This window comes from Anabrus simplex, chromosome 3 (genome assembly GCF_040414725.1).
Source record: "Anabrus simplex isolate iqAnaSimp1 chromosome 3, ASM4041472v1, whole genome shotgun sequence".
NCBI classification, from domain to species: Eukaryota; Metazoa; Arthropoda; class Insecta; order Orthoptera; family Tettigoniidae; genus Anabrus; species Anabrus simplex.
In genome coordinates this window covers 107961486-107984103 of record NC_090267.1, presented here as the reverse complement: position 1 = coordinate 107984103, position 22618 = coordinate 107961486, and the positions used below count along the sequence as shown (strand labels likewise).

The 22618-nt window shown below is 39.5% G+C and overlaps 1 protein-coding gene across 1 annotated transcript in view; it reads right to left on the bottom strand.

Annotated features, from left to right (window-relative positions):
- Positions 1-1204: 1204 nt before the first annotated feature.
- The window catches only part of Dis3 (exosome complex exonuclease RRP44-like protein Dis3), a 403141-nt gene continuing 381727 nt past the window's right edge, over positions 1205-22618 (bottom strand). The window contains exons 17-19 of the mRNA XM_067142669.2: positions 20709-20831; positions 9500-9658; positions 1205-1358 (exon numbers count right to left, since the gene is read on the bottom strand). Coding sequence (XP_066998770.1) covers positions 9506-9658; positions 20709-20831 — 276 coding nt within the window. The 3' untranslated portion in view covers positions 1205-1358; positions 9500-9505. The remainder of the gene's footprint in view (positions 1359-9499; positions 9659-20708; positions 20832-22618) is intronic.

Here is a 22618-nt window from a genome sequence, read left to right as displayed (position 1 = left end):
AGACCTGTGTTGTTCACAGACGAGTCCAGATTTCTCCTGACACAGCGTGATGGATGTCAACGCGTATGGAGACGCCGTGGTGAGCAGTACATGACAAGTGTTGTCCACGAAAGTGACCGATTCGGACAAGGTTCTGTGATTGTGTGGGGTGGTATCGGTACTGATGGCCGTACGGATCTTGTCGTTGTCCGTGGTAACCTTACCGCTGCAGGACACATCGGGCAGATACTGCTACAGCATGTGTTGGTTACTGCATACGGTGTTGCCCTGAATTCGTGCTCATGCACGACAATACCAGGGCTCATGTAGCATGAAAATACCAGGGCTCAAGGAGCGCGACAATACCAGGGCTCATGTAGCACGCATCACCAGAGCTGTCTAGCGAGAACAGGACATTGAAGAGAAGGAATGGCCAGCAGCGAGTCCCGACCTTAATCCCATCGAAACCAAGCTCGATAGCTGCAGTCGCTTAAGTGCGGCCAGTATTCAGTAATCGGGAGATAGTGGGTTCGAACCCTGTCGGCAGCCCTGAAGATGATTTTCCGTGGTTTCCCATTTTCACACCAGGCAAATGCTGGGGCTGTACCTTAATTAAGGCCACGGCCGCTTCCTTCCCATTCCTAGGCCTTTCCCATCCCATCGTCGCCATAAGACTTATCTGTGTCGGTGCGACGTAAAGCAAATAGAAAAAGAAAAAATCCCATCGAGCATGTGTGGGATAGGCTTGACAGAAGTGTTTGTGGCCGTCCTGTTCCACCACAGACTCTCCAAGACCTCAAACAGGCTCTCAATGAAGAATGGGACATGATACCGCAATGTGACCTCCATTGACGTATACGGAGCATGCCATGTAGTGATAAATGCTCGTGGAGGACATACACCATACTGAAGCTCTCCAACTGTGATAAAAAACCACCCTGGAGGACTGTTATCACTTTGTTTTTGCCCCTATTTGGACATTTCCGTTTGTGTTCTGAAAATGAACGCGATTCCATCAATGTTCTTTTGAAAAGGTTTAGTTTGTAATATACCTAGGTGTGAGATATTGTTTTGTGGAGCATAGCATACGTTCACAAGCATGTTCCCCTATTTTTTTTTGAACTGTGTAGCTTATAAAAAGGAAACACACTTCAAACATCAGAAAACTCAACAAGGTGGTAGAAGGAACTATGTCTTGGAAGAACTTTATACATAATCAAGAACATTAAAAAAGACTGGTTTAATTCTTTTCACGTTATAAAATACAACATATCACATAAAATTATATTTACATTCTACAGACATGTCTCAAAGTGACAATTTTATTCTGGTCCACTGTAGAAGGAATACCCGGGAGTGGTGATATTCTGCACTTAGATCTGAAACAAAGCAGTACATAGTATGGAATTTATTTTTTGATAAACCATTAAAAAAATAAAAGATGGAGAGCAGGAGAGAAATAATAATAATAATAATAATAATAATAATAATAATAATAATAATAATAATAATAATAATAATAATAATAATAATAATAATAATAATAATAATAATAATAATAATAATGCCTCGGCTACCAAGTTTAAGACCTTCAGAAGTGATGTCATTTAGATGGCCTGTATATCAATTTTGACATTTACAAGTAATTTACAAGGGAATTACATAATGCTGCACTCTAACAATGCTCCAATTAACTGCCCCATAAGTAACGGAACTTTCGTCCATATACACCACTGCGTTATGTTAAATTTCAAAGAGGAATAATTGTAAGGCTTTTTCATGTCTATTTGTACACAGTAAACAATATGGCGCCCATCTCAGCCTGACATTTGATTTAGGTTATCTTTAGGACAAAATTACACACTGCTGCACAAAAACAATGTTTGAGTTAACTTCTCCAAGGAGTAAAGGAGCTTCTTAGATGTATACCAGTGCATTAAGCTGAATTTCAAAGAGAAATAATATACCATATTTTCTCGCATAATTAACGTCCTTGCATAATTTACACATTTCAATATTTTTGGGGCTAAAGTGGAGAAAAAGACATGTTCACATATTTGACACACCCACTTTTTCGAACATCCAACGTGCACTTCCGGATGCGTTTCAAAAAAAGATGTCAGCTACTCAAGTAGCAGGCTTCCTACTGCGAACTGGGTATTGCAAATACTGGGCAACGCGTTATTATCAGCCGGTAGGAAATACGACTCCACTAGTTTAGCGAGAGAATCAGCCCAGAAGTGACTGGTGACGCTCTACTCCAGTCTGATACAAACATACACTGAGGAAAATGGAAACTGCAACACCCAGAAGGAGTGGTGCTACATTGCTGTAACTGAACATGCAGGACGAGTGTTTGGTTGTGATTCGATGATTATACTTTCAGGTCCCTCTGACCGCAAGTTTGGACAACAATCAATACAGGATGTGCCCACCACGAGCTACAATACATTGACGAATTCGTCGAGGCATGGAGTCAATAAGGCCCTGGATCGCTTCCTGAGGAATTGTGGACCATGATTGCTGCACTGCACGGGTCAGTTGTTCCAGAGTTGTGGGTGGCTGAGGACAGTTGGCCAGTTGTTGACCCATCATGTCCCACACATGCTCAATAGGACTGAGGTCCGGGGATCTGGTGGGCCATTCTAAGGTTGTGATGTCGTGGAGAGCTTCTCTGGAGATGCGTGCAGTGTGAACCCGGGCATTGTCCTGCTGAAACATCCCATTAGCAATGTTCGCCATCATAGAGACAACCACTGGATTGAGTACCCTATCAACGTACTGTCGAGCAGTCATAGTGCCTTCAACAAGCACTAATTGTGATTTCACATTAAAGCCAATAGCTCCCCAGACCATAATGCTTGGTGTTGGCCCTGTGTGCCTCTCGACAATAAGATCTGGGTGGCCCCTCTCCCCGGTACATTGGCGCACACAATTCTGGCGATCACTGCGGGCAAGACAGAAGCGCGATTCATCACTAAAGACGACCCTATGCCATTCGTCGACCCACGTCGATCTTTCTCGACACCAGGCCAGCCTTACACGTCGCTGTTGCGGGGTCAATGGAACACCTTCTGCAGAGACACGGGCTCGTAAGCCAGCTACACACGTGCGATTACCAACTGTTTGTTGTGTAACGTGGGGTGCCACAGCTGCTCTAATTTGCGCTGCTGTTGCATGGGGTTCCATCTGGGCCATCCGAATGATGCGGCGATCCTCTCTCACAGTTGTCTGTCGCGCTGGGCCTGTGCCAGGTCTACGAGTGTGGGTACCTTCATTTGACCACTGCTGCCATACACGTTGTACCGTAGAAGCCTATCAGCCAACACGTGCAGCGACAGTCCTTAGCGATAATCCAGCTTCATACAGGCCAATTATCCGAACCCTCTCAAATGGCAACCGTTGTTGATAGCCTGCTCTTCTCTGTCGTCGAGGTATGTTTGATGAGGAACACTTCACTGCACAGACTGCAAGTCAACTACGCTACACCAGAGTCCGTATACTGGAGTTGATTCCTGCGCGATCAATCACGTAGGGAGACCTGTAGTAACAATCCAATGGGTCTGAAACTTTGATCGTTTACATACCTACATGGCATCGTTCCATATCTTGAGAATCAACACAAACAACCAATGCCTTCATGGTGTTGCAATTTCCTTTTTCTTAAGTGTATTTTACGAGTGTTTCGGATACGGACGTGCGTTTTCTTTGTCTCAAAATTGTTAGTTCACAGTGAGCAAGATTTCGAGTAATACTGCACCATATAAACTCGCGGTAATCAGTTACGCTGAAACATATGGGAGTAGGGCAGCGGGCCGCAAGTATTCAGTGTCCGAATGCAACGTGCACTACCACGGTAACAGTAGTGCACTTCAAGCGACCAACAAGTCTCGCAAAGAATTTCGCGGACCAAAAATAGGCAAGTAGAGGAGGATCTGCTTAAATATATGATTTTGTTATGCAATGTTGGATATGAAATGCTAGATTTTAAAGGACGAGAAATAGCCGCTGCACACGGAATCAGTGTCTCAAATTTGAAGGTTAGCCAAGACTGATGAATAATTTTATTATCTCTTCAACGAAGAACAACATTATGCTAAAAAAATGCAGAATGATTTCAACCAAAGAGTACTTAACTGATTTTCATCGCTTTGTGACTGAGATGCATTAAGTGAAGCAATATTTGATCTCCCAAACAGGAACCGCAGTTCAAAGGCCAATCAATTTCCATATGCCACAAAGTCGAACAATCGATAAGAGACATTGAGTGTTATCGTTCGTGTTACCGGAAGCGAAAAACAACGACGTATTGCAATGCTTGCTGTAAAAGCTGATGGCAGAAAGATTGCACCTTACGTTGTTAACAAAAAAGTAAAATTTCCGCGAGGGATCCACGTTCGCATCAAAGAAAAAGGGTGGATGGACACGTTACTCGTACAAGACTGCATATGAAAGGGTTTGGAGAAATCTACCAGGGTCCCTCCTTCGATGCCTGGCTCTTCTCGTGTTGGACTGTTTTCATTTTTGCCGGTATGTCATTATTATGACATTACCTGAATTGTAGTTTTAATAGTTCATATTTATTTCACTTCAGGTCGTACTGTCAGCTCATAATGGGAAGAATATTTTCCAGTGTCGGTACTTCAAACCCACGAGACCAACTTACCTGATGTACCCTATTTGCCTTTTCAGAAAAAATCTCATGCTGCAATTTTGCGCCAAATGACGATAACCGCAAATGAGTTGAACCAATCATGTTTATATTATATTTGATGTATCTTTTAAATGTAAAGGAATTGTAAATAATTTTTAAATATCTGAATTCCTTGAATAATTTACGCATCCAAAGTTTTCTGCTGTATTTTTCGACACAAAGTGCGTTAAATACGCGAGAAAATACGGTAAATTGTAAGTGTTCTTTCATGCATGTTTGTGTACACAGTAAGCAACATGGCATCAGAACACAGGCGGGTTTTACTGAGCGATTCAGATATCATCGATGCAGATGACAAAGATTTCATTTATTCGTCTGACATTTCACAAAACACAGAAAGTGATGACAAGACTGAGAGTGCTGACAGTTAAATATCACTCTTATTAGCTATAAAACACTAACTCAAATTACTGTAAAGTTCGTTTACACCTTGCGACACTACACTTATATAATTACATGTTTAATACACAAATATTAACGTCTGTGGGCCGATGCACAGGATAATGATAACAGTCATATAGCATCCCTCATCTCCTCTCCAGAAGCACTTCAAGCTCAAGTCTCTTGTCTTCTACCATCCACCTAACTTCCAGGTGGGTAGCCTTCAATTCACTACAATGAAGGGTGCTGCCATCTGAACACTTCATGAAGTGGCAAGCAACTAGGGGAGGGTTACTGAAGGATAGGCCAGAACAATCTCTGTTAACTGTTAACACATTGCGGACCGGGTGCCCTTCACCCCATGCACAGCTCTGTTCCCGGCCACTTTCTAACTACCTCCAAGCTGGAGTGTATGAATTCAAATAAACTGTCACAACTTCACTAGCTTGCTTTTGAAGGACTATTGTGTATTTTTCTAGTAGCCTTCCTGAATAGTAGTTGAAATGCAGGATATGTTTTGAAATCTATTTCGGCTCATTGTTTTCGGAAATATGGGTTTTTTATTAGGGTATCGGTTGGCCAGCAATCTTTCAGACATGATTTCTTCACCTGCCCTATCAATATACACAGAGCTATATTTTTTTAAATTTCCCTGCTAGTGACAGTCCGCTTTAGTGTTTTAGGGGATACGTTATGAGAATGTGAATTCTGCTCATAGTATAAATTTGTCTGTTCAGCTACATACTGAAAAAATTCCTCACCAAACGTAAGTCCTGCTACTTGTCCTATGTTTCCAGGTTCATTAGGCCATACCTTTATACCAGGAGCACCTTCAAAATCCTCTAGCCTAGGTTCACTGTTGTCCATTACCCAGTTGTCAGAAAACACTAATTATTTACAATATTTAGAATATTTACACCCATAACACAATTATCAGACTCGTTCTGTGCTACGTGAGTTCCACACCTTGAAGATAAGGCTATACCCTCGTCATCACTTGAAACATTTCCGTTAGAACGTATTTCATCATCGAACTCTAAATATTCAGCATCACTTAGATATTCGAAGCCTGCATCAGCACATAATTCGCGAATAATTTCATCTTTGTCTAAACACATGCCATCCCTGGGCGCTGCATCTTGCATGGCTCTTCAAACTTTGTAAACATGTTGTCAAGAAATGCAAAGAAAATCTATGATATGAAGAATACCCGAAAAGAAATGCGACTATCGATTGTGTAGAACCATACATAACAGAGTTCTATCACCCTTGACCTCCAAATAGTTCCCGTATATCTCAAAAGATAGCACTAAAGTCCAGTCTGCTGGGTCTGCTGCTAAGACGAGATAACTCGGGATCGGTACGCAACGCTCGGCTAGGCAAACACGAGTTTTCTCGGGACCGGTCCTCATTGTGTTAATATGACAATAACAATGATGCTTGTTGTTTTAAAGGGCCTAACATTGAAGGTCATCGGCCCTGTGAACTCGAGATCGAGGTAGGTAGAAGATGAGTTCTACACGTACACCAGTGATCACATACTTGTTTGGTTAGAGTGTTGGTAGTCAAGCGAAATATAGAAAACTAGGCATCCCTATTCTTGTCTTATTCTTTCTCCAAAGGACACAACCACTGGAAGACAAAATATTAATCATGACTGCACCTAGATCAACTTATCCGTCCGTCCGTCCATTATCTAAAGGCTAAGCTTTGTCGCTGCAGCCACATCCCACAGTCTTCAGCAGTCCTTTTCGTCGTGACATAGGAAGCAAAACCCAGCTGAGTATGTTCCTAAGGTACGAGAGACGTGGTCTTCCTCTTGACTTCTTCCCTAGGAACTTTCCTTCGAAGACAATCTGGAGAAAGGTGTCAGGTCATAGGACGTGTCCAAGGAATTTACCTTTTCTCTGTTCTATTGAATAACTTAAGGTCCGTTTCTCATCAACGTCATTCAAGATTTGGATATTAGTATTTTTTTTCTGTCCAACTCGTCCCTGTTAGTCTTCTCCAGAACCACATTTCCGCAGCTTCTAGTATTGATTGTGCTTGTTTTCCCAAAGTCCAGGTCTCACAACTGTAAGTTAGCACACTCCAAACAAAGGTTTTAACAAATTTCTTCCTGGTTTCAATTCCTATGTGCTTATTTAACAATAGATTTTTTTCCTGCTTTGAAACACTTGTTTTGCCATAGCAATTCTTCTTTTGATTTCTGTAAGGCACTGATTATTACTGGTAATAACATTACCCAGGTAACAAAATTCTTTAACCTGATCTATTTTTTCACAGCCTAATTTAATGTTTGTTTTCAATTCAGTCTTCTTCTTTTGAACGACCATCATTTATATTTTCTTTGTGTTTATTTTTAGCCTGAACTTCTCTAACGTATTAGAATACCGAGCATCCTACTCATTTTGTGCTCTGAATCAGCTTTCAATGCAATATTATCTGCAAAGCAAATACTATGAATTTGTTTACCATTAAAATTTATCCCTTTGGTTTTTTTCTTTTACTGTTCTAATAGCGAATTCTATGAAGATATTAAACAGATAAGGTGATAAGGGACAACCTTGCCGCACAGTATAAATATTACGTCACCATACCACCAGAAGAACACATAACATCAATCTTCAAATTTGCATTCATATCCAGAGCCAGCAAACTAATTTTTGATTAATATTTCACTGTTTGAGTTCTTCAGTATTTAGTGCAGTACCCTCTTCCCACTTGCTCAGCGTTAAGAACTCTGAAGTTGAACATCATCTAGTGTTGAGGTCCAGGATAACATCAGTTAACTACTCATGCTATGATTATTTCACATTTTGACAGAGAAACGGTAAGTATGATAGGTGCAGTGACTGTCAACACCTTATCACAATTGAATAAAAATGAACATTTCTGAGCAAAATTGCATCCTTGGTCCAGAGAAATTCTACACACTTCAAGTATTGATTGTGATCACAGATGAAACATGGGTGTACAGCTCTACGTTAGAAACAAAACAACAGTCATAACAATAGAAACATCATGACTGCCAACCTCTAAACAAGGTTAAGTATGTGGAGACAGCAAGAAAGGTCATGGCATCAGCTTTTTGGAGATGCTATGGGTATTCTGCTAACTGATGTCTTCCAACAGGTATAACTATTATAGGAGGTTTTATTTTTTTTACAACCGACTATGAACTAAAATTACTCTAAAGGGCAAATGGTTGGAGATAAGTATATGCCCTCACAGACTTTTTTTGTAGAGCTTGAACAGCTTATTCCATAATTTTTTCTAGAATACATTTTCATTTTGTTCAATATCCATAGCCATTTTCAGTTTCTAACTGCTTTTAATCTTCCAAAATATATCTTTCATTGTAAATCACATTAAGTTTGCAAGAGACCTTCTGCCTAAATGTTTATATTTCGTGAAGTTGCTTGTGTCTTGCGGCATGTACGCGTACATCAGCCATGCCTCTGGGCCATACAGCTAGTCTCACCGGAAACCGCACTTCAGTCCCATACAGCCGTCATTCCAGTACTACCTACAGTTCAACGGACATAACCAACAGCATCTAGTATGATAGTGACTGCTGCTTGCCAACTGGACTTCATAGTCAGAGAACACGGGTGATACAAGCTGGCCACGGAACACTAATACCAGGCGGTTCAACTTCAATAATACCTATGTATATCATCCCATGTCAAAACACAAACAACAAAGCCAACAGTTATACAGATACCAGTTGACCCACACCAAAGGAGAACAAAATATTAGAACAGAAAGACCACCAGCTCAAGACTGTTTTAACGATCAACATTTCACAGTTTTCAACTTTCATCATGTTTTTTAAAATCTTTTTAATTAACATTTCATTTTGTGTGTTTCCTATGCTTTTAATTCAATTTACATGTCTTACCGAGGATGATCCAATACCGGTTCGAAACATGTCTATTTATATGTAACATTTCGTCTTAACTGGACGTAAAATATACAGTATTGACTAGGAGGATTAAAATATCCTTGTACAATTTTGTAAGAAGTAACTTGTACAGCTCAAGGAATAGCTCCTTCTGTGGATCACTGGTAGAGTGTCAGACTCCAGATCCCAAAATCACAGGTTCAAACCTGGCAGAAGTAGCCGGATATTTGAAGAGCGGAAAAAGTCCATTCAGCACTCCATGTCGTAAAATGTGGACATGCAAAATATTTGTGGTGATATCGGTGTTTACCTGACAAAATTAATTAAAACTCAACTTTAAATTGCCCATCAAAGATACATTTCTCTGCCTTTTGGTAGAGTAAAACAGAATGCTGAAATTGACCAGCAGGCAGCCTAGGATGGCATTAAACCAAAATGTCTGCACACAGTAGCTGAGGCCATTTTATATTATTATTAATAATACAGTAATACTAATAGCTGAAGGAATGATAATATACCTGTTACTACTTCTTCAGCTTCTTCTTCTTGGGAGACTGCTTCCGCTTGATAGAATCTGTTTCTTCAGGAAGGGGCTCTTCCATATCAATATCTTTTCTCTTACTAGAATCTTGAGGAGATGTGGAAGTGGATAAAGATGGAACGCTAAAACCTGGAATCTAATGAGCAAAAGTACATTTACAATTATGACAGTAGAAACACTTCATGTTAAACAATATAACGCTTCTCAGAACTACATACCTTTCCAACAGGACAAACAATAGGAAAGGAAGTGACATGAAGTATTTCTGAAACTGGCAACTTTTGCTGGGAGTTTTAAATCTGACAGTGAGAAAAGGGTAGTTACTCACCAGCATGAGAACTACTGCATATGCAAGTATAATTTTAACATAAATTATGTACAAGACATTGAAAAGTTTGGCTTTCAAAGAAATGTAGGAGGAACATGTGAAGCAATACTGATGCAATGTTTGATCTTAGAAGAACCAATAATGAAGGGCCCTACATACATGGATTTGTAGATATGGAAAAGCATTTAATAATGCTAATTAGTCCCACGTCTTTGTGAATCACAGGATAATGGGTGTAATCTACTATTGTCTGAACTGAAGTGATCATAATCTATAGATCTGAAAGAAAAGCAACCATTCAGAGCAGAATGGTGCACAGCTGCAGTTGGTCTCTCTCCTTCTTTAATGTTTACCATGGAAGAGAAGAACGAGAAGAAATTAGGAAAATGAAGCACAGTTCAAGAAGAGGAAACCAAAACTCGAAGACAATCATATTGTTATATAAGTTAGCACAGGATCCAAGAAATGATGATGATTGATGATGATGCTTGTTCTTTAAAGGCGCCTAACATCTAGGTCATTGGCCCGGATTCAAAAACTGTTGAAATATGACCAAGAAATTACTGAAATATGAGACAGTCTTGGAGAAGGAGTATATGAAGAAAATATAGAAATCAAGTCAAAGCATGTCTGGTGATGCAGGAAATACCAGATTAGAAAATGAAGTTCAGCAAAAGGAAATAGGCACAAATAAATCCAAGGAAAATACAGCAATGGTGGAACGATGAATGTGATGAAACAGTGGAAGATTACATGTGATAAATATCATTCTTGATCCATATTGATGATACTTGAATGGAATAATAACAATAAGTTAATTTATTGAATTCACCACCTAATCAATATTGATGATGATGCTTGTTCTTTAAAGGTGCCTAACATCTAGGTCATTGGCCCGGATTCAAGAAATTGTTGAAATATGACCAAGAAATTACTGAAATATGAGACTTCTTCAAACATAGAAACCCCCAATTAAAACATCAGCAGAAAATATAAACCCACCCATAATCCATGAAGTCTACAAAGCTTTGAAAGAGGTCAAAATCTACAAAGCAATTGGAGAAGATCAAACATTTGCAGAACTTTGGGAATAGGCAGTAGAATCAGTGAAAATATCATTGCATCAACGCACAGTGAAAACTGGAATAACAAAGAACTACAAGAACATTGGACTACAGCTATAATACATCCACTACACAAAATAAAGGGAGGGAAAAATCAAATCCAGACAACTCTAGAGGAATTTCCCTTTTGGATTGCACATATAAAGTCATTTCAAGAATTCTGTACAATCGTCATAAAGATCAACTTGAACTGGAACTAAGAGAATACCAAGGATGATTTAGGCCATGGAGAAGCTGCCCTGAACAGATAATTACCTTAAAATTATTAATGGATGTCTATAAAAGAAGGCAAAAACAACACAGAAGTAAACCTATTACCAAGAATACTGTGGTCTGATGAGGCCTTATTTACAAGGTCCAGTGTCTTCAACTCCCACAACAACCACAGATGGTCCCACATGAACCCACATGCCGTGCGGGAAATAAGTCACCAAGTTCGCTGGTGGATAAACATGTGGACAAGGTTGATGGACAGTACCATCATTGGTCCATACCTCCTATCTGAACACCTGAATGGCAGAAACTATGCCATGTTTCTTCGGGAAATGCTGCCCATCCTCCTAGAAGACATCCCTTATGCAGAACAATATAGTATGTAATTCCAGCAATATAGTGCACCACCCCACTATAGTAACGAGCCCCAGCCCGAGTTGATTAGACAATAACCATGACAATGAATAGGTTGCGGACGGCCTGCATCTAGCCCCTGAGGTTGCCAGACCTGAATCCCTTGGACTTCTTCCTGTGGGACCACTCCACGGAGCTGTTGTACAGGGAGGTCCTGGAGGACAAAGCCGAACTTGTTGCTCATCTGCATGTAGCAATTGCAACCATCCAAGAAGAAACAGGCAAGCGAGGCAACCCAGCATGTTGTGGTTTAAGTGAGGAGATAGCTTTACATGGGTGGTGGACATTTTGAGCTGATACTGATGTAAAGCCAAGTTGTAAGTAAATAAGTAAGTAATTCGTCTTTATTCGTGGCGAAGTTAGGGCTCAAGCCCCTCTCTTACACTTAACCACAATATTTAAAATGATTAACGCACATATAATATTTAAATACAACAGATCTTTTAAAATAATATGGAACTAATAGAAAATTTGGAGATTGTAATAAAAAACTATTATAGAATGTACAACACTACAATCTAAGTGTACATGATAATAAATATAAAGCTAACACTAGTGATAATAAGAGACGGAAACACAGAAAAAAAAACCTATAACTAGCAAACATATTTCTAATTTTTATGAATATATGCTCATTCACGCACTCATTCACACTAAACACATTGAAAAGTCAGCTAGAGGTATTCAGAAAGTGATTTTGGCAATCCATCTTAAATCTCCTAAGAGAACGCAAATCCCTAATGGTAGCAGGTAGGGTATTCCACAGCCTCGCGGCAGTGACTATAAAGGAGCGGTTGTAGGTCCAGGAGTGACTGAGAGATATTGTTAAACAGGAGCCAGATCGTGTATCGTGGTTATGATAGGAGGAGAGGTAATTAAATTTTGAAGAGAGATAATTCGGTACACCTGTGTTTAGAACTCCATGCAGAAGAGACAACATGTGGTGACTGCGACGCTCATGAACACGAAGCCATGACAACTCCCTGTAATAAGGTGAAATGTGAGAACCATATTGCAGCTTAAATATGAATCGAATACAGGTGTTTAAACTCCGTTCAAGCATCTTGTTACTGTCTTGAGATATGTCCGTAAGTACAGTGTCGCAGTAGTCTAGAATTGGTAAGATTAGGGATTTTACCAGTTGTATTTTAAGATTTTTTGGAAATATAGTAGAGTAGCGTTTGAGAGGAAAAAAGGGATTTCTGCACTTTACGGCATGTATTTGTCACTTGTTCAGTCCAGTTGAGGGTCTCAGTCATTATAACGCCTAAGTTTCTTACTGACGTACAATAGGGCACGACAATGTTATTTAAAATAAAGTTGTTTTTCATAGGTTTTGGCAATGTGCCCCATTTCACCCTACAGATTCTTTCTGATATCTCTGTCATTATGGCTCAGAGAATGTTGCTTCCTGTACTTCAATTAATCGGTATAATGTCCTCTAGCTTTACTTTCTTTTATTCCATCCCTGACCTCTCAGCACAGTGAGGATTTTTGTTTCCTTTTATTTCATCCTTAATACTCAGCACAGTGAGGAGCTTTAATTTCTGTTATTTCATCATTTAACCCTCAGCACAATGAAGGGCTTTAATTTCTTTAACTTCTTTTATTTCATCCCTTAACCCTCAGCAAAATGAGAAGCTTTATTTTCTTTTGTTTCATCCCTTAATCCTCCACATAGAGAAAAGCTTTTTTTGTTGTTGTTTTTTCACCTTAGTCATTCTCCACCGAACCCTACGTTCATATCTCTGTAAGACCATGTGACATGTATGTAGGGCAGTGCTTGACAGGTAGCGCATTAAGATACATTTCCAAGCATTCTTCCATACCGGGACTGATTACTAAAATTATTTTGTCCTTTAAAATCAATCAATCAATCAATCAATCAATCAATCAATCAATCAATCAATCAATCAATCAATCAATCAATCAATTTTGTTTTCACAAGTTGCTTTACCATGGAAAAAACCATCTTCAGGGCTGTCAAGAGTGGGGTTTGAACCTGCTATCTCCTGAATGCAAGCTCACAGTTGCTCAACCCTAACCGCATGGCCAACCCGCTAAATAATCAATCAATCAATCAATCAATCAATCAATCAATCAATGACTTCCATATTTATTAGGTAGGCTATACAAAAGTATGAGGTTGCAGCAACAACAGCAGCAGCAGTAATTTGTCTACATGTGGAGTTTACAAGATAAGCACTGCTATTCTCTTAGCTGACTACTTCCCATCCTCAGCCCTGCCATCAGGCAAAGTTATGCTTGGATTACACAACAACTTTCCCTCACTGACTTTGTTTCATCCTAATCCTTTCTAGCTACAGCATACTTAGTTTGCCACTGCTGCCTGAAAAGTTACTGAAAACCTAAAAGCATCTACTTTTTAATATTTAATGTTAAATTTAAATATAGCTGACAATTTCTTCACTGAGGTTGCTCAGAATAGGTTTTCCCATCACTTGTTTCATGGACATACTTTAGTTCAATTACACTCTGTATGCATTCACTTCTAATAGTTGTAGTTAGTCTTGGTATGAGACAAGCTTTCTTCAGTTGAAAAGCAAGCCATGCCCCCAGTCTCCCTGTCCCCACACTGGTCAAAATCCTCAAAGAACTAACTTTCCATAGTTTGCGATTTGCCTGAAAATATGAAGGATCCTAACCTCCTACAGATATACAAAACAAGACACCAGCTACAGACAGTCATGAATGAAGATTGTAAAATAATAATCTAGTACAAGAATCAGGAATTCAAGACAATAATTGGGGATTGTACAAACCTGCAATTCTCTTGAGGAGCCACCCCTATTGGCAAGAGACGTGCTGAGCCCTTATGCATTCATGGTCATTATGTTATGCATATACAGAGATAGAAGAATGTATTGATTGCCCAGCGAAACAATACAGCGCAGGAGACAAAGCCTGGACCGACTGGATATGCTTGATAAAAGGGTAGACAAAAATAAAAGATTTTGTAAAGAACTCCAGAAGAGTGTCATAAAAAGAAAACAAACCTTGAAAGAAAGCCGAGAGTTTGAAAACATCTTTCAAGCTGAAGGGACAGAAGATGAGAACAAAAGGGCAGATTGAGGCCAGAACCTGGTCAACTGATGCGTGGGGGAGATCAAACTTGGTGACCAAACCACCCGACACAAAAGTGAAGCCAGGACCAATGAGAAAGAGCATGGGAATAAGGATTGAAATGTGATTGGAAGAGAACTCGAGAGCTGAATCTGAAAATCTAGCATAGGAGGAGCAACAGAAGTGATTAGAAGAGCCCGCTTGGAGCACGGAGGAGTCCTTTCACCTGTCTATCAGTATCAATTTACCAGTCTGTTAGGATACGACCAGTTACAGTAGAATGGGATGTCTTGATTATAATGAGAGGCACACTTTCCTAATGTCAGTCACAGTCAAGCAGGGGAGTACTCATTATAAAGGCAGGTCATCTTTCCTACTGCCAGTCACATTCGAATTGGGGAGTTTCGATTATAAAAGCACATAACTTTGCCTATTAACAGTCACAATCTAGTTGGGGAATTTTGTTTATAATGGCGGGCACCCTTGCCTACTGACAGATACTATTGGGTAGGGGAGTTTTGATCAAAACTGCAGACTCCCTTCCTACTGCTAGTCAAATCAAGAAGGGGATTTTATTATAATGGCACACTCCATTTACTAATGCCAGTTACAGTGGAACTGGGGAATTTCCGTTATACAGTAGAACCTCGATTATACGTTCCCGTAAACTACGGTTTCCCGTATTCTCCGTTCAAATTACATGGTCCCGCGAGTATCCCAATTAAATCATATTGTAAGTATCCCGTATTATCCGTTCCTGGAAGAAACGATTTCCCGGGTCAACTGTCCAGAAATTTCAGTCCCATCAACACTAAATCCTCGATCGAGCATTTTTCAAGAAACTATATCTCACAAAAGGACGGCTACGGCATATTTACGGATCTTGGTGTTAACGTCCCATCACTGCGATAATTAGAGGAAGTACTGTACTGGAAAAGCCATCGGCGGTGCAGTTGTATAAGGGACCATCTTAGCATCGCATTCGGGTGGTATTGTTTAGAGAATACTCAGAAATCATAAAGCAGAGAGTGGCCACAACAAACTGGAAGGAAACAGAGCGCATTTCGATAGCTCTACTTGAAGACGGAACGAGTTTCGTCAAATGTTCGTACTTGCGAAACGTCTACATTATGTCCAGGGTTAGGTGTTTATATTTTTTACTATTTTTCAATTGTATCGCCGAATATGTTTCCGGCACTTCCCTCAGGGCACTGTGTAGTCACTGGGCTTTCAGGCAGAAATAGCAACTGCTCCTTCTTAATACAAATTTTGTATTTTAATATCATCGTATACGATTATGTTATCGAGACCAGAACAGATGTTGCACTTTACATACGGTACATAAAGACATGGGAGGTTTTGGGATTGCCTATTACTGTTTTGGTCCTAATATAAGACTGGGAATTTCATATTTTTGTGTAAAAGTGTTATAAAAACCGCAGTCATTTTATTTGCGCACGTTACATTTAAAAAGTTTGTAGAATTTCGCACTCGTACCGACTTGTACAGCGAGCACGCTTTCCAGCTGAGCTCAAGGTCACGAATAACCGTAATTTCTGAAGTTTTGATAATATTTTTTCTCTCTTTCCAATTTGATTGTGATTAGTGACGGGCAGAATTGAATATAATGCATTGGAGAATTTTCGAGAATCAATATTTACATTCAAAACCGTAGTCTGGAGTTCAACATAACCTTTAAAAGTCATTGTAGGCCTAATTTATGCGGAACACTGTTTCCATCAACTGACTACGAGCTGTATACCCCGGTACCGGTGACCAAATTAAAATGGAAGATTAAAGAAAGGGATTTCACCATTATGTTGGGTGCATTTGTATCTAATGTGCTTTATTTTATTAGATCAGAGATTTTAAAACTACTTGTGGTCGTTTGTTGTTTGGCTTGGCGTTACCGTATTAGATTTCTCGAAGTTTGGCTGATCCAAGTTGCTGAACTAAAATGAGTTCTCACGGGAAACTTGAAGTTTTCCCGGTAAAACTGAATGTAAAGTTTCGAGATTTTTAAGTCACGTACCAGTAATTAATGTTTGAAGCCAGCCCCGCGATCTAAATTGTCTGCCTCTCACCCGGAGGGCACGGGTTCGATTCCTGACCAGGTCAGGCACTTTTACCTGCATATGAGGGCTGATTCCAGGTTCACTCATTCTGTGATTACCTTTAATTGAGGAACTATCGAATGGTAAGATGGGGACCTCGGTCTAGAGAGCCAGGAATAACGACCGAGAGGATTAGTCACATTGACCACGTATAACCTCATAATCTGCAGGTTTTCGGGATGAGCAGCGGTCGCTTAGTAGGCGGAAGGTTCATTGGGACTGTAGTTTGGTTTGATTTAGGGGTGTTTATAAGATTATTAGAATACATATTTCATTTTTGTGAAATTTAGCCAAATTGTTGATGCCGTGGTTCATTCGTTCCCGGATTTTCCGTTTTCCCATGTTGTACGATTTTTTTCGCGGTCCCTCCAAAAACGGAGAATTGAGGTTCCACTGTAATGGCAGGCCCCCAGTCCTATTGCCAATCACAGTTGATGAGGGGAGTTTTGATTACAATTGGAGATTCCTCTCCTATAGACAGTCATTATCAATTTCGGGAGTTTATATTATGATGGCACGCCCCTGCCCTTCTAGATCACTACAAATAGACTTCAATGAATATATACATAGATATACGAAAGCATATGCATATTTATACTTACAGACCTTAATTTCAAGATTAACTGATGCGAAACGGTACGTCATATTGACAATGTGCATGCCGAATTTGATGATTCTATAGTATCTTTCCTACATGTGTGTCAAACTATAAAATATACATGTAAAAAAATACAAAATTTACCTACAATCGAGAAATGCAGCTCTAACTTACGTAAAAGGGATCGAGATATGACACAAAGTCATAGGACCAAAGTTGTAGATCACTCCAAACTGGGCGGCGATTGTGTTATCAGCTTTGTGACATGACTTACCGCTCGGCTACCAATTACCTTGAAATGAAGGTCTGCACCGACATTAAAATTGCCTCCTCCATATTTCAATATTTTTTGCAGGTAAAATGTTAAAGTTTTGAACATTTTAAAATTTTTCCACCAGTTACAAGCTAAAAGCTATCATTTTGCCAAATTTCAATTTTCTAGCTCATCAAGCAGATTGTGCCCGTCATCTTGATTGGGCAGGGAGGGTGGGGTAAAAATTAGGACTTTCAGGAAACTGTTAAGCCCATGAGAACTATAGGCCATCGCTTTGGGAAAATACACCCCAATGAATGAAAGAAATGTGTATACTTGCGTTCTTATGCTGAGCCCCAATTTTCAAAACCGGTAATGGGTTTGATCCTGCCTTAGTTTGATGGTATGTGAAGAGGTGTTGCTCGTGGGAAGCTGGAAATCTACAAAGCTCATATCGGTAGATCTACTTGTACATAAATTAATTCTTATAGCACAAAATATCTGGCTCCTCAGTGTCTTCCGAAACCTTGGGATGCAATGCAAACATTATTAAAAGCACCCTCAGATGCCCTAGATTTTCAGTGACGTTCTCTCTGCAAGCTGCATCTGGCCTGCTATCAGCATCGTTCCCAAAATGTCTTCCTAAATCTGACCACATTCAAACCAGCCTCATGTTCAGAAGCATTCTCAGATGCCTACCAACACACTGACTGGTGTTTTTATGCTCTGAACAACGATTTTCCAAGAGCAGCTCATTTTCTAGTTGCCATAGTGAGAGATACAAACTCTCAAAAGTGTCGCAACCTACCTACTGACCCTAGATAAGTTCCTGTTAACTATATATTACGTGACTTAATAGGCAAAATCATAGACTAAAATTTTGCGAAAGAAATAGTGCATAGTATCACTCGCAGGAAATAGAGTCCAGGTTTCGGGATTAGCCCTTTCATACACACGGAGGACAGTCAGACAGGAGAAATATGTAAATACCATGTGGATGTATTGGAAAAATGAAATGTCCCTCACTAAATGCTGATATGAGTTTTGGATTTAAGAAAACATAACAGAGGAGAAATTTAGATGCAGGGATTCTTAGGTATTCAGAGAAGAAGATGACTTGTAGTGTTATTACTTAAGCCTAAAGAGGCAAGGCAGAGGCATGAAATTAAAGCAGAAAACAGAAGTAGAAGAGAAATACAGTAAAAATTATAGCAAATGCCAGAAAACATCTTTCAATGTGAAATAATTGACTACACTCAGTGGTACTGTTGAAATATTAAGAGCCACGCTCAGTACTATTCGAAGAGGATTATGATCTCCAACGGTATTCTGCAAATATCTCACAGAATGGCAGCTTGCTGTCTCTATCACCTTCTACCCAACAAACAACCATGAGTTTAAAGGAATGATGAGAAAAATGGCATTATATCACTTCCCTGCTGGCAAGCAGCCAGAGACTTTGCCATGGTAACCAGTAGGTTATTTGTCGGTTTGTGAGGGTGCCTGTCACTCGACGCAGAGCTTGAAATCCATTTTTAAAAAAATTAAAAATTAAATTTCACCATCAATTGAAATTATGTAGCTAACAAAAACTACTTAAAATGAAGGGAAACTTCACATATACTGCAGTCTACGGATTTTACAGAAAATAATTACTGTATGAGAAAATACCAAATAACTTGTTTGATCTCCCTATAAACCACCAGTCTATTCCATAATTTTTAAATCATATGTATATCAAAACTGTTCCTGGATGAGGATACTCTAAATATGAAGTTTGGTCAAAATCTATTCAGCCATTTCGTCATAATGGTGGAACAGACAGACAGACAGACAGACAGACAGACAGACAGACAGACAGACAGACAGACAGACAGACAGACAGACAGACAGACAGACAGACAGACAGACAGACAGACAGACAGACAGACAGACAGACAGACAGACAGACAGACAGACACAAAAGAACAATTAAAAACCAGGCTGAGTAGCTCAGATGGTAGAGCAGTGGCCTTCTGAGCTCAAGTTGCCAGGTATGATCCTGGCTACGTCTAGTGGTATTTGAAAGTGCTCAAATACGCCAGACTCATGTTGGTAGATTTACCAGCTGTAAAAGAACTCCGCCAGGACAAAATTCTGGCACCTCGGTTCTCCAAAAACTGTAAAACTAGTTAGTGGAATCTGAAACTAAGTAACATTATTACTTACTAACAACTAAGAGAATGGGATACACATTTGGAGTGCAAAAGGAAGGTTTAGTACTACTAATGAACAGCAGAAGATTCAGGTCTTACATACAGGGCACTGTGAATTTCAACATTCTTTCTGAAATCTTGCTAGCCCTGTGGTCTAGAGGTAGCAAACCTGTGGCTTACCCGGAGTTCCTGGGTTCAAATCCCAACCAGGTGAGGGATTTTTAAATGGATCTGAGGGCTGGTTCAAGGTCCACCCATATCACGTGAGAACCTTTCAGGAGCTATCTGACAATGAGATACCGGCCCCAGTTGAGAAAGCCAAGAATAACAGCTGGCTGACAAGATTTTCTGCGCTTATAATCTGCTGGCCTTTGGACTGAGCAGCGGTTGTCTGGTAGGCCAAGGGCCATCAGAACTGTAGCACCACGGGGCTTGGTTTTTGTTTTTTCTACTGTACCATGTATTATGCTCAGTAGATTGAAGAATAATTACTGTATAGTGGGTTAGTGTGCTATGAGATAAACTTTTATAATTCAATGGTGTACTGTAACAGATGGAATGTGACAGGGCACAAGACATTGGCTGTCTAGCCAGGTATTGTACTTTATGGTGAGAGTTATATTCCTTCATCACAGAATCTGCCATCACTTGTATGTGGTCCAAAATACTGACCGAAACTGGGTGCCAAGTTATCTATCTAAAAGTAGCTGTTATTTAGAAAGAAATGATACATAGAGATAACAGGATCGTTGGAGGTTTACAGAGACACCCGTCTCTATGCATGCAAAGCATGTTGCATGAGATGAACTGTTCCACAGGAGCATAGATAACAACTTCAACTCAAACACAAATATTCAACTTACATGAGGAGAAACTAATTTCAGTACTAGCTTTTCATGTTGCAAATTGCTTCTATCCAAACTGAGCTGGACTACAACAGGGTCAAATGGCCGGAACACAACATCACCACATGTCTGAGTCTGCTCCTGTAACAGGCAATACAAAATATCACAAAAATGAACAATAAAACTTCCATGTTTTAACGTACAGCACAGTCTTCCACATTTTACTGGATAAAATTTTTATATTTGTAAATACTGCAAAAAAAAATATATATATATATATCTTTTACTGTCGTCACATATTGCTGATACAGTACACTAGCTAATTTCCAGTCCTCATGTAGTCCATTACAGCAGATTAGCTCACTGAAGAGGATTTTATTAATTTATTTCAAGTAAAGGGAATACCCTTTACAGCTGTGAGTCATTATAATAAATTCAATAAATTCCATAAATCTACTATTACCCTCTTAATTCTCTATCAGATGTACATTATAGTACATCAGAGAGAGATGAATTGTAAGAGGAAATCATAAGGAGAGAGCCTATCTGTTTGAAGACGATAGTGTACAAAGATATGGAGATCGTCCTAGTCCTTTTGTACTTTCTTTTTATTGCTCCACAAGTGACTGCATGGTTTCGGTCACGTAGCTATCACCTTGCATTCGGGAGATAGTTGGTTCGAACCCTACTGTCGGCAGCCTGTGCCTTCCCGTTTACACACCAGGCAAATTCTGGGCTGTATCTCAATTAAGGCTACGGTCACTTCCTTCCCACTCCTAGCCCTTTCCCATCCCCATCGTCGTTGTAAGAGCTGTGTGCATTGGTGCAATGTAAAGCAGATGGTAAAAAAACTGCTCCCTTCAGATGCTGACTTGACATTTGTTTGTCATATTATATATTCCTATTCATGTTCCTTTGTATATACCGGGTGGTTCATCTGCCCTCTTTTTTTCCTTCCCGGAGATAGGCAACCCAAATAACGTGTATATCCTAAAGATCCTTATATATAGTTTTATGAACACCATATAACTTGAAATTTCTCCTAATGATGGATAAGGCTCTCCGCTACATGTGTGTCATCATTGTAAATTGATCCATGGATCTAGCAAACGAAAAACTACTATGCACAATTCTGCACCAAATACTAAGGACTATTCTGCAAACATGCAATTTATTGCGCCTTGAAATAAAACAGATACCTGTAATATGATCGAATTAATAGCATACCTGCCAACTTAACAAAACCAAAAAAATCAGGAGATTTTGAGATGAAAATCAGGAAAAATCAGGAGATACAATTGGTCAAAACTGCTTATTTTACATGTCTTGACCAATACAGGAGTACTATGGTATATAACACTTATAGTCTCAAAACCCAAATGTTGCTATACGAGGCTACAAATTACACATTTCTATTCCTTCACAGGAAGTATGTGAGTGTGATGATCGATCTTTGATACGCCTTCCGCTCCACATGTGTGAATCAGTCATGCACTTACAGTAGATGCCATTACTTAGCAAATGCATAGATTAATATATTGCATCCCGCGCCCGCGCGATTATGCAAAGACCAATGATATTTTTATCAAGAAATAAATTAAAATTTGCCAGATTGTCTCCAAATGGCTCCTAAAATCTCTAGAAAAGTCACTAGTCACTATCTTTGAAATTCTGTTAATTACTAAAATAGACTCCAAATCTAGCGACTAGTCTCTAGAATTGACTAGACCGATGTGAACGAACATAGCACACAAGATCGAGAGATTTACAATTGATATACACGTTGCGATATACAGGTTTCGATAAACATTGTGCATTAGCACGCATTTTTCGTATTAATAAACATCGATATTTCATTTGAATTACGTGTAATAAATTTCAAGGTTGCTAGTTGCTAGTTGTTTTACGTCGCACCGACACAGATAGGT